Source organism: Fusarium sambucinum, chromosome IV (assembly GCF_050947815.1).
Source record: "Fusarium sambucinum isolate potato_lamoka chromosome IV, whole genome shotgun sequence".
Classification (NCBI taxonomy): domain Eukaryota; kingdom Fungi; phylum Ascomycota; class Sordariomycetes; order Hypocreales; family Nectriaceae; genus Fusarium; species Fusarium sambucinum.
The window spans coordinates 7,588,866-7,601,391 of NC_139291.1; the positions used below are offsets into that span (position 1 = coordinate 7,588,866).

The 12,526-nt window shown below is 48.9% G+C and overlaps 2 protein-coding genes across 2 annotated transcripts; one reads left to right on the forward strand and one right to left on the reverse strand.

Moving 5' to 3' along the window:
• Positions 1–1,975: 1,975 nt before the first annotated feature.
• Positions 1,976–4,718, reverse strand: FSST1_002449 (uncharacterized protein; the record flags this gene model as incomplete). Its single annotated transcript, XM_083228441.1, has 3 exons — positions 1,976–2,057; positions 2,148–4,593; positions 4,646–4,718. The coding sequence occupies 3 exons, from the start codon at positions 4,716–4,718 to the stop codon at positions 1,976–1,978; spliced, it is 2,601 nt and encodes an 866-aa protein (XP_083092631.1).
• A 1,743-nt stretch (positions 4,719–6,461) lies between these two features.
• On the forward strand, positions 6,462–12,264 carry FSST1_002450 (uncharacterized protein; the record flags this gene model as incomplete). Its single annotated transcript, XM_083228442.1, has 4 exons — positions 6,462–6,521; positions 6,684–6,706; positions 6,757–11,397; positions 11,445–12,264. 4 exons carry the CDS (start codon positions 6,462–6,464, stop codon positions 12,262–12,264), a joined length of 5,544 nt encoding a protein of 1,847 aa, XP_083092632.1.
• Positions 12,265–12,526: the final 262 nt, after the last annotated feature.

Genomic DNA, 12,526 nt, shown 5'->3' on the forward strand with positions numbered 1-12,526 from the left:
AATGAAAGAGTCGAAAAAGATGACTGTTGACAGACTCAATCGAGGACAATGGCTTGGACTTGGGACTAGACCCTCGATTTGTGACGGTTAGGATGAGATGAATTGGATCTAACTGAGCTGGGTGAATGTGGAGGTAACTTGTGGAGGGCCCTGCAGCTGTAGCTGTAGGTAGCTGTAGCTAGGCCTAGCAACCCCGGTCGGAACGGCAGGGAGGGTGGTTTAGGCGGTAGATCCACTAAAAGAAGCCTGTAAGGTACCGTCTGTAAGGTTCAACCAGAAAAGTTAAAAACCGGGGATCTTTGGTTCAAGCCGTCTCCGTCACTTTGAAAGAGCTTGTTAGTTGACTTGTCAACTCTCCGGAACAAGATTGGCTGTGGAGAGTAAAGTTATAATTTTACTTGGAAAAGACTAACAAGAAATACCTGCACTGCAGCAGGATTTATTTCTCCGACGTGTGAGAGAGATAAGGGTTGCAACCTTGAAACGAACGCGGCAACTGTAGCTGTAGTATCTGTATGATGGAATGGAATGTCCAGAGGACAAGAGATAAGATGAAATGGGGGAAACGAAACCGAGAAACCGAAAAAAACCAAACAAAGGGGAAACTGTACACGTGATTGTTTTACAAATCGTTGTGTGTGAGGTCTTGTACAACTCTCAAATGCCGTGCAACCGGGATTGATATATGTTATGGATTGGATCGCTCTCGCCGAATATTGATAGATAGCGTATTGTACTTTGACCACGTCTACCCTTGCTCCGATCCCTTGGCGGGTACAGGCAGGACAATCAAGATGCTTTATGTGTTTGGAAAGACAAAAGACTAAAGACCCTGAGTTGAGCTACTTTATGTCCTGTGCAACATCTCTCATGTACATCATCAGTCTGTCCGTCCTCGCACTCGCCGATGCAGCTACAACTACGACTTCAACGCCCTGACTGTACCCTGCCATGCCATTCAATATTTCACCTGTCATGTCTCATTGCTCATCTAAAAGAGGAATCTCCAACAGCTTATTACCTCCTAAAAAGAGAAGAAACTGCTTTACAGTTTAACAGCTCCCGGCTCAGCTGCAAGGCCGACCTTGTTTAGCGGCCCCCGGAGCTGTAAGCCTGCATCGGCGTTTCCGTGACCTGAACCCCTCCATTCCAAAGGTTCCCATGTTTCTACCACCAGACGTCACTCTAAAACGGGCGGGCTTTTTTTCAACTGCCTTGACCTTGAAAGTGAGGAGAAGCTAAGAGCTTGCCCGGGCGTTGGCATCCTTGGCTCAACTCGAGCTTGGGCTTGTGAAGTACATAGTACTACTGTTGGATAAAGATCGCACCTAAAAATGTCTGTGAGCTTCTTTCACATCGGGGCTGGATCTTGAGCTGAGCCGTGCGTTGTCACTTATCAAGGTGGTGGCTTGAAAGCAACGGTTCCATGACTTTGGTACGTATTAGTGGTCTTTGCTGTTGGAAACAAAGAGACTCGAAACTATTGAAACGTCGACAAAGACTTGAACCCCTGACCACGTTTGGCATTTCTTCAAAGAATCTTGCTTGTTGAAACCAACGTCTTTCTTGGAAGTTGCCATGATGTCAAGACAGACTCAACTCATCTGCCTACGACAAGTCACTGTTTCAGAGACGTGGGATCAAAACACTCAAGTGAATTAAAAAATCGAAACATGTTTCATAGATTAAATAATGATTAAAAGCAATCCGTACAATCTTCTCAATAAATTTTTTTTTTAAAAAAAACTCTATGTGCCAAACTCCATACCAAATGCGTATACAAAACCCAATCCAACGCGCCATCGCTATGCTGTCTAGTGAAACCGGGGTATCAAATAAAAACTGAAATCTAAACAAAAACTTTTCAACCCAAACCATGTGTAATCAAACACGACTTTTCGGGTAGTTCTCCGCCCGCAGAGATTCATACCCATTACTTCCACTCACACCCTAGGAAGCAATATACCATTGCTGCCTAGACAGAGATCCTATCCCTAAGCGGCCCACTACCTCTCCTCACGGGCGAGCGTTTAGGCAAAGAATACCAGCTTCTTCTTCTAGGTGGGCCAGTGTTCTAGGTAGGTGGCGGTCGTCTCTTGGCTTCAGGGGCATCAACTGCCTCCTCTTCCCGTGAACGCTTGCGTGACCTGGTTGATGATGCTACACTTCCAGTGGGGGAACCGAAGGAAGATTTCATTCTAAGAGGAGAATTTCCTGCTTGAACTGCGACAGGATCAGGAGGAGTGTGTCGTCTCTTCTTAGTATCGGGGGCATTAACTGCCTCCTCTTCCCGTGAACGCTTGCGCGACCTGGTTGATGATGCTACACTTCCAGTGGGGGAACCGAATAGAGATCTCGTTCCAAGAGGAGAATCCCCTGCTTGAACTGCGACAGGATCAGGAGGAGTATGCCGTCTCTTCTTAGCATCAGGGGTACCAGCTTCCTCTTCCCGTGAACGCTTCCGCGACCCAGTCGATGCTACACTTCCAGTGGGGGAACCGAATAGAGATCTCGTTCCAAGAGGAGAATCCCCTGCTTGAACTGCGACAGGATCAGGAGGAGACTGTCGTCCCTTCTTAGCATCAGGGGTACCAACTTGCTCCCGTGAACGCTTGCGCGACCTAGTCGACGATACACTCCCAGTGCGGGGCCCAAATAGAGATCTGAGTCCAAGAGGAGAACCCCCTGCTTGGAATATGACAGGAGAAACCTTTGCCTGATCAGCAAGAGGATGATTGGACATCGGCGTAGTCTCTGCAGGAGGACAGGACACCCTCATAGGAACCTCTGTGCCTAAGCTCTCCGGTGTGATAGGGCGAGCAGCAGTGTTACCGGTCTGATTGAACTCCTTGAGAAGTTCAAACCTCTCGTCCTCGGAAAGGGGAGCCAACTCATATGGCGCCGCCTCTATCACATCTTGCACCCAATCTTCTGGCACATTCTCTGCAATCTCTTTGCGCTCTGGTGACTGTCGCCCGACTTGTGGCGGGTTAACCGGCTCAGATGCGAAGCTGTTTGATTGCACAATTCCTCCCTTGTTACCCTTTCTGGACTTGGCAAGCTCTGTTCTCTTGTGGTACTCAGCAAGATCACCCATGATGATATCCATCGACTTCTTTTCGTTGTCTGGCTTGTCTTCGTTTCGCTTCTGGCGGGTCCTATCACGGGAGCCGTTTTGATGCTTAACGTGAAAGTTGCATAATGCCCAGGCAAGAGTATCCTCGTGCCTCGCATAGGGAGCCTGTGTAACTCCCACCCTTCGACGCTCTCTGATCCAGGGCCTTATGGCACCTTCGATGACAAGTTTGTAGTCATCTCTGGTGATTGCCATACGGTTCGATGTCTCGTGTTCAAACTCACGGTCATCTGGGAGCAGAATTTGCTTTTCGATAGGTTCAAGCGGATCGACGCACTGCTCAAAACACCAAAGATGCATGACACCAGCCATCTTGTAGGGGTCTTTAATGCCCGTACTAGTCCTTTCAGGAAACTCGTCAAAAGCGACACGATGCCAGCCGTGGAGGATCGTTCCGTACTTTGCTGGGCATTCGGAATAGCGACACTTTACGTCAGCGTCGATGTGCCTTCCTTTGCATTTCGAAGGACTGTTTTGGAGCCAGATCTTGAGCTCTCGAGGGCATTGCTCGAGGTAGTCGCGCAATTCCTTGGCAGTGAACAGGAGTTCATCATCGAACTGTCCTGCTGATAGGTAGGAGATGTGGCAGTCATCCGCAGTTCTCCAGTCAAGTGGCTCCCCGAAAGGAGGATAGGGGAAGATGTTGGTGCTTCCATCTTTCTGGACCTTCTTCTTTACTCTGGTGGTCTTTGATTTGGCGGCACGGCTTACAAGACGACTGACGTTCTTTCTGCCCTTCTTGGCAGGTATTTCTTGACACCCGTCGCTCTCCTCGTCCTTGTCTTCGTCCATCCATCTGGTCTTGGGAGCCCACTTTCTCCGTTCTGGCTGGGAGACTTGGGCTGGGATACTCTGGGCGGGCTTGGCGTGTGCGAGAGGCTGGAGGCATGGAGGATAATGAGCTACACAACCACAATTTCTGCAGATGCCAGGAGCGGGCTGAACATGTGGGTTAGCTTGAGGCATACTAGCCATGCTAGAAGAAGGGGGTTGTTGTACCCTTTGATCATATACCGGGGGGTATTGGGGAATTGAGAGGGCGCCTTGATGCCCATCGATGCCCGCATCTGGGTATTGACTTTGGAACTGGTATTGTGGGTAGAGGGGGGCGTACGGGTTCAGGTCTTGAGGCAATGCGGAGAGTTCAGGTTGAGCTTGACTTGGTTGCGTAGATTGCGTCTGAAGTGCCATGAACTGTCCGTCGGGAGACTGGAACAGCAGGGGCTTGTTTGTATTGTACGTGGGATAGTCGTGGTATTCGAATTGTCCTTGAAGCGTAGAAATATCCGAAGACTCTTCGTTCTGGAGTGCAGGGTCAATGAGGCCTTCGAAATTATCCGCGGGGGGTAGATCCAAGAAGTTCTGTTGCACTTCATCATTTCCTGGGACAAAATCGTACAGATAGTCGATGTTCGATCCGAAATCCTCCAATGGCTCATTGAGCGAATCCAGCAGGTCTGCCATGGTGTCAGGAACACTCGCCGTACTTGTGGGAGAGGAATGCGTTACCTTGCGGAATAGATTGATTCAGACTTTGATGGCAATCCGCTTGTAGCGAATTCTTCAAATACGGAGTAGCCATACTGACTCGAATCGAGAGAATTGGTGATTCGATAGCCACAAAGCGTAGGAATAAAGCACCTACTCGAAATAGTTGCTGTAGCTGTTAAAATGGTGGTTCAAATGGTTGAACACTCGAGGAATTATTTGTTCGGTAGAATGAATTGATTTGAATTGAAACAAGACCGGTATACAGCCATCTTTATATTACTATGAAATGAGCCAACTTCTAAAATTGTAAATATAGAGCACATTGTCATGATATCAGGGCTTTGTCGTCAAGTCGTGTTTCAACACGACCAGTCACGATGAGTGTGGTTTGGGACAAGGAAGCACATCCGGTGGGCAGAGTTGGTGTGCTCGATCGTCTTTGTCGAGGACTCGGCCCAGTCGAAGCTTCAAGGCCGAGTGCCATTTTTGGAACCAGGTTTATCAATTTTAGGTATCTGACGCCATGTTAGCACAAAAGCCATCAAAGGCGCGGTAATGCCAAAGAATTAATTGCAAGAAAGATCAGATAATAAAGCATATTTTTTCTACACAAGTTTCAGAACAGGTCTGTGTTATGTGTGTCTCATCATGGAAATAGCAATTTGTTCAAAGAATACAAGAGAAATCGTAGACTTACCATATGTTTAGATCACTGATCTTGATGCACCGAAAAAGAAATGGCAACCTATTTGGTGAGTAGAATCAAGTTAAGGAAGCGAGGCTCATGATTCATTTGGACGGAACTAGTCCGGAAGACGCATGACTTCATGACATCTGTTCCTATCCCTCACTGAAGTCGCAGAATCGCACAGCAGAGATTGTTGCTAAAAAAAGCATTCGTTCAGTGTTGGGAAAGAGTGAAGTTGAAAATCTAACATCGTGAGCAGGACAAGAGCTCTAGAGTTTATGGGTCCGGTCCGGAACAACAGCTTCCGACCGTTGAACCTCGAGAAGCAGGGTAGGTAAGTTGAGTGTATAGGATCTACGGCCGCATCAAATATCATAATTAATCTCTTGAATTATTGAAACTATATCGCATGACACATTGTAAGGGACCCTTGACTTGGTGACATGTGAGCATCGTTTCAAGAGATGGTTGTCGTCAAATCGCATTGGTCGAATTTCTTTGTTGGATTAGAATTATACTCCAACGTGGCATCGCTGCAACTGACATTTCTACTTGGATGAATATGTACGGATATATCTCGTATCATGATAGGACTGTGCCGCATGAAACGAACCGATACGGTATGCAAAAGTCACCGAACCTGCTGATTACGATGATCACCGAAGCTATTCTGGATTATAGCTTTATCTTCAAGGTTACCCATCTTGTTTTTGGACTGCGCTAAGACAAGAACCAGCCACTATTTTTAGCGGCCAACGTTCCCTTTACGGCACAAGTTAGTGGAGTAGTATACTGCAGGTCAAGGAGGGGCAGGTTGAAGGGTGCAAATCTGAGTTGCGGGCGGATTAACCCGCCAAGGGACCGTATTCAGTGCCTAAAAAACTGGTTAAAGTGGTGATACAGTCCAAGACAGCCCAAGACAGCCCAGGGGCACCCCGCCCTTGATGCAACGGGCCCTGTACATAGAACCAATAAGAGCAGTCTCTTGTCCGCCCTCCAAGTCTTCAGTTAAGACTACGTCACGAGACTCTGTTCTCTCGCCGGTCCCTTCAACTTAGCCGTGAGATACAACCTCGATAATCCAACAATCTTTACTGTACTCGACCTCATCCTTTGAGCGGCTGCATCGCCAGAACAACCGCCATCATGGCTGAAGTCAGTCCAGAGCTCCAAGAGCGGCTTGAAGAGTTGGATCGCGAGCTCGAGGTTAGTAAAAGACCCTCCGATTGTTCCACAAATCCCCATCTTCCTCTCAATGCCTTTCTTCTTGGCGTCTCAACACGCTATCCTGAAGATTGTTTGTTGTTGTCGCATGCGACCAAAAATCATCCTCTTTAGTTTTCGTTACTGACCCGTTTCCTGGTGTAGGAAGGAGATATTACACAGAAAGGGTATGGCTCAATTACTCACAATCGCTCTTCAATTACTCACGCGATCGCAGCTATCAGAAGCGACGAACCCAACTTTTCTCACAATTCCTCGGTGGACCTCCACCTCAAATTGCTGCTCTCGCCGAACCTCAGTCCGGTCTACGCATACATTCTCCCGATGATTCGGACCATCCTTCAGGCGATGGCCATCGCGCCGCTGCATTTGCCGCTCTCGGTAGCAGCAGCGGTCCAATTCCAGACTCACCAGACGCACCTGTATACCGACCACACTCCGGCTATGCTCCTTCAGAATCACCAAGACCTCCTCCAGCACAACCTCCGCCTTCGTTGCTGCGGCCGGGAGGTTCTCTGGCTGGAGGGTCGACCGCTGCTCACCGCGACTCCCTCTTCTTCTCCCCCTCCCATCTCGAACCTGAGACCCGAACGGGTACTATGATGTCGGGCGACTATGCATTCAGACCTGAGCAGCATGGCGCATATGGTGAATCCCAGCACCAACAGCATCAATTCCAGCAACAACCACAACAGCAGTACGACGGGCAGCAGTATGATGGTCAGCAGTATGACGGACGAACTGCAACGCTTCTCGATTCGCAAGGATACTTTTCTGATTTTGCAGGACAGCAGCACTATGATCAGGGCCATGACCAGGGCCAAACTGCCGAGTATGTTGGACCTCAACAGCGATATTCTTCTAGCGACGCCTTTTCTCCAACCGCCGCAATGGCACCTCCGATGCTTACAACCAACGATCTTCCACCACCATCAGCGCTCGAGTATCAGCTTCCCCTTGATCCTCGCGAGGTACCATTCGCTATTCAAGACCCCCATGACGATTCTACGCCAATGTCAAAGTTCGATAACATCGCAGCTGTACTAAGACATAGAGGCCGAACAATTGCTAAAAAACCGGCATACTGGGTGCTGGATAGCAAGGGCAAAGAGATTGCTTCAATTACATGGGATAAGCTGGCGTCCAGGGCGGAGAAGGTTGCGCAAGTCATCCGCGACAAGAGTTCTCTGTACCGAGGTGATCGAGTTGCTCTCATCTACCGCGATTCAGAGGTTATTGATTTCGCTATTGCTTTGTTGGGATGCTTCATTGCTGGAGTTGTTGCCGTTCCCATCAATGACTTGCAGGACTACCAACGCTTGAACCACATTCTTACCACAACGCAAGCTCATCTAGCGCTGACCACCGATAACAATCTCAAAGCCTTCCAACGAGATATTACTACACAAAAGTTGACATGGCCAAAGGGCGTCGAATGGTGGAAGACAAACGAGTTTGGCAGTTATCACCCTAAGAAGAAGGAGGACGTTCCAGCCTTGGTTGTTCCCGATTTGGCCTATATCGAGTTTTCGCGAGCGCCGACTGGAGACTTGAGAGGTGTCGTTCTTAGCCACCGTACCATTATGCACCAAATGGCTTGTCTCAGTGCGATTATTTCTACTATTCCGGGCAATGGACCAGGAGATACATTCAACCCGTCTCTTCGCGACAAGAATGGCCGACTTATTGGTGGCGGCGCAAGCAGCGAAATTCTGGTCTCGTACCTTGATCCTCGTCAGGGCATTGGCATGATTTTGAGCGTGCTGCTGACCGTCTACGGTGGCCACACCACTGTTTGGTTCGATAACAAAGCTGTCGATGTTCCTGGACTGTACGCCCACCTTCTTACCAAGTACAAATCGACCATCATGATCGCCGACTACCCAGGATTAAAGCGAGCCGCTTATAACTACCAGCAAGAACCAATGGTGACCCGAAATTTCAAGAAGGGAATGGAGCCAAACTTTCAAATGATCAAGCTCTGTTTGATTGACACTTTGACCGTAGATAGCGGGTTTCACGAAGTTTTGGCTGACCGATGGCTGAGACCATTGAGAAATCCTCGTGCCCGTGAGGTCGTCGCACCTATGCTTTGTCTACCTGAGCATGGTGGCATGGTGATTAGTGTGCGCGACTGGCTAGGGGGAGAAGAGCGTATGGGATGTCCATTGAAACTTGAACTCGAAGATGATACAGAGTCTGATGATGAGAAGGAGGAAACAGAGAAGCCAACGATTTCAAACGGCTTTGGTAGTCTCTTGTCAGGTGGTGGCACGGCGACAACCGAAGAGAGGGCGAAGAATGAGCTTGGTGAAGTCCTTTTGGATCGCGAGGCTCTGAAAACCAACGAAGTTGTGGTCGTGGCTATTGGTAATGACGCCCGGAAAAGGGTGACAGATGATCCAGGCTTGGTTCGAGTTGGTTCTTTTGGATACCCCATACCAGATGCCACACTCTCCGTTGTCGATCCAGAAACGGGTTTACTTGCCTCGCCACATTCCGTGGGTGAAATCTGGGTCGACTCGCCTTCTCTTTCAGGCGGTTTCTGGGCACAGCCAAAGAATACCGAACTGATTTTTCATGCTCGCCCTTACAAGTTTGACCCAGGTGACCCTACACCACAGCCCGTAGAGCCAGAGTTCTTGCGAACAGGCTTGCTGGGCACCGTCATCGAGGGTAAACTCTTTGTCCTGGGTCTTTACGAAGACCGAATTCGACAAAAGGTTGAGTGGGTTGAGCATGGACACGAACTAGCTGAATACCGCTACTTCTTTGTCCAGCACATCGTTGTCAGCATCGTAAAGAACGTCCCAAAGATTTACGATTGTTCAGCCTTTGATGTCTTTGTCAATGACGAACACCTGCCGGTTGTGGTGCTGGAATCAGCGGCTGCATCAACAGCGCCGTTGACATCTGGAGGACCTCCTCGACAACCGGATACAGCTCTGCTAGAATCATTGGCTGAGCGATGTATGGAGGTTCTTATGACAGAGCATCATCTGAGACTGTACTGCGTTATGATCACAGCACCAAACACGTTGCCTCGTGTTGTTAAGAACGGACGACGGGAGATTGGTAACATGCTTTGTCGCCGGGAGTTTGATCTCGGCAATCTTCCTTGTGTGCACGTCAAGTTTGGCGTGGAACATGCAGTGCTTAATCTTCCTATTGGCGTGGACCCCCTGGGTGGTATCTGGTCACCATTGGCTTCGGAATCTCGTGCCGAATTCTTATTGCCCGCTGACAAGCAATACTCTGGTGTTGACAGACGTGAAGTCGTTATCGATGACCGGACTTCAACACCTCTGAACAACTTTTCTTGCATTTCAGACCTCATTCAATGGCGAGTGGCCCGTCAGCCAGAAGAGCTAGCGTACTGCACAATCGATGGCAGAGGCCGAGAAGGTAAGGGTGTCACATGGAAGAAGTTTGACACCAAGGTCGCTTCTGTTGCCATGTATCTGAAGAACAAGGTCAAGGTGAGGCCAGGGGACCACATTATCCTCATGTACACACATTCAGAGGAGTATGTCTTTGCTATTCATGCTTGTATCTGCTTGGGCGCAATTGTCATTCCTATCGCACCCCTTGACCAGAACCGGCTGAATGAAGATGTGCCAGCTTTCCTGCACATTGTAGCCGATTACAACGTCAAGGCTGTGCTGGTTAATGCCGAGGTCGACCATCTGATCAAGGTAAAGCCAGTGGCCAGCCATATCAAACAGTCAGCCCAGGTTCTCAAGATCACGAGCCCTGCGATCTACAACACAACTAAGCCGCCAAAGCAAAGTAGTGGATTGAGGGACTTGCGATTCACCATTGACCCTGCTTGGATTCGACCTGGCTATCCTGTCATTGTCTGGACTTACTGGACTCCCGATCAACGACGAATTTCAGTTCAGCTTGGACATGACACAATTATGGGCATGTGCAAGGTTCAAAAGGAAACTTGCCAAATGACAAGTTCAAGACCTGTGCTTGGATGTGTACGAAGCACGACTGGTCTAGGCTTCATCCACACGGCTCTGATGGGAATTTATATCGGAACACCGACCTACCTCCTATCACCCGTCGAGTTTGCAGCCAACCCCATGTCTCTATTCGTCACCTTGTCGAGATACAAGATTAAGGATACTTATGCGACACCACAGATGCTTGATCATGCCATGAATTCCATGCAGGCCAAGGGCTTCACGCTTCATGAACTTAAGAACATGATGATTACTGCCGAGAGCCGGCCAAGAGTTGATGTCTTCCAAAAGGTCAGGCTTCACTTTGCTGGGGCTGGCCTTGATAGAACTGCTATCAACACAGTCTATTCGCACGTCCTCAACCCCATGGTTGCGTCGCGGTCGTACATGTGCATCGAGCCTATTGAGCTTTGGCTGGACACGCAAGCACTTCGACGTGGTTTGGTTATTCCTGTGGACCCTGAATCAGATCCTCTGGCCCTACTGGTACAGGACAGTGGTATGGTTCCAGTTTCAACTCAAATAGCCATCATCAACCCTGAAAGCAGGATACACTGTCTTGATGGTGAATATGGTGAAATTTGGGTCGATTCTGAAGCTTGCGTTAAGTCATTCTATGGCTCCAAGGACGCTTTTGACGCCGAGCGCTTTGATGGCCGAGCTCTTGACGGCGATCCCAATATTCAGTATATCCGTACTGGAGACTTGGGTTTCCTTCACAATGTTAGTCGACCTATTGGCCCTAACGGTGCTCAGGTGGACATGCAAGTGTTGTTTGTTCTCGGCAATATTGGTGAGACCTTTGAGATTAACGGGTTGAGCCACTTCCCAATGGATATTGAGAACTCGGTGGAGAAATGCCACAGAAACATTGTACAGAATGGCTGGTAAGTACAGTATCTCGAGCGTGAAGCGAATATGCTAACAAAGTTAGTGCGGTGTTCCAAGCTGGTGGTTTGGTGGTTGTTCTTGTTGAAGTCAACCGCAAGCCATACCTGGCGTCGATTGTTCCCGTCATTGTCAATGCAATCCTCAATGAACACCAAATCATTGTAGATATCGTCGCATTCGTCAACAAGGGAGACTTCCCACGGTCTCGTTTAGGGGAGAAGCAGCGTGGCAAGATTCTCGGTGGCTGGGTCAGCAGAAAACTGAGGACTCTCGCTCAGTTCTCCATTCGCGATATGGATGCTGAATCCACAGCAGGCGATATGATGGATCATTCTAGAGCATCAATGGTCAGCGTGCGAAGCGGAGGCGTTGCTCCCGGATCATCCAGTTTGAGAAACGTCGAACCTGCACCTCAAATCCTGGAAGAGGAACATGATCAGATGACTCCTCGTTATGAATACGAAGCGGCACCTACCATGATTTCTGAACTGCCCGATGGCCAAGAGACACCGACAGGGTTTCAGCACTCGCAGTTTGAACACCCACCACAATCTGCCGGTTCTCAACCACAGCTGAACCTTTCTCACCAACCCGACCAAGGATTCGATATGGACTTTTCACGATATAGTTCCATAGAACCTGATCACAATCTCCATAGGCGTCCAGTCCCAGGCCAATCCCAACACGAGCCTATGCAAGGGCACGGTCAAGCGCCACCCCAGATTCGGCTACCAGGTGTTGATGGACGAGAAGAAGGAGGTTTCTGGTCACAGCACGAGAAGAACGAGAAGAGCGATGAAGATTGGACAGCTGATGCCATGATGCATATGAATCTGGCAGGTGATATGAATCCTCCACGATGATAATACACAATAAGAGCCAAGCGGAGTCGGAGTTGGGAAACATTTAGAAACGAAACGAATATAACAAACAATTGGACTTGTTGGCCCGATGGCCTATTTTCAATAGACTGGATTCGGATAGTGAATATGGCCTGCTTGCTGTAGAGTTGGACAGAGGTATTGAGGGGAATCTCTAACAAAGAATGCAAAAAGCTACCAGTTCATACTGACGTCGATCCGTCTTTGTTTCAACAGGTGAGAAAAAGAAACTTGGCTTACAACA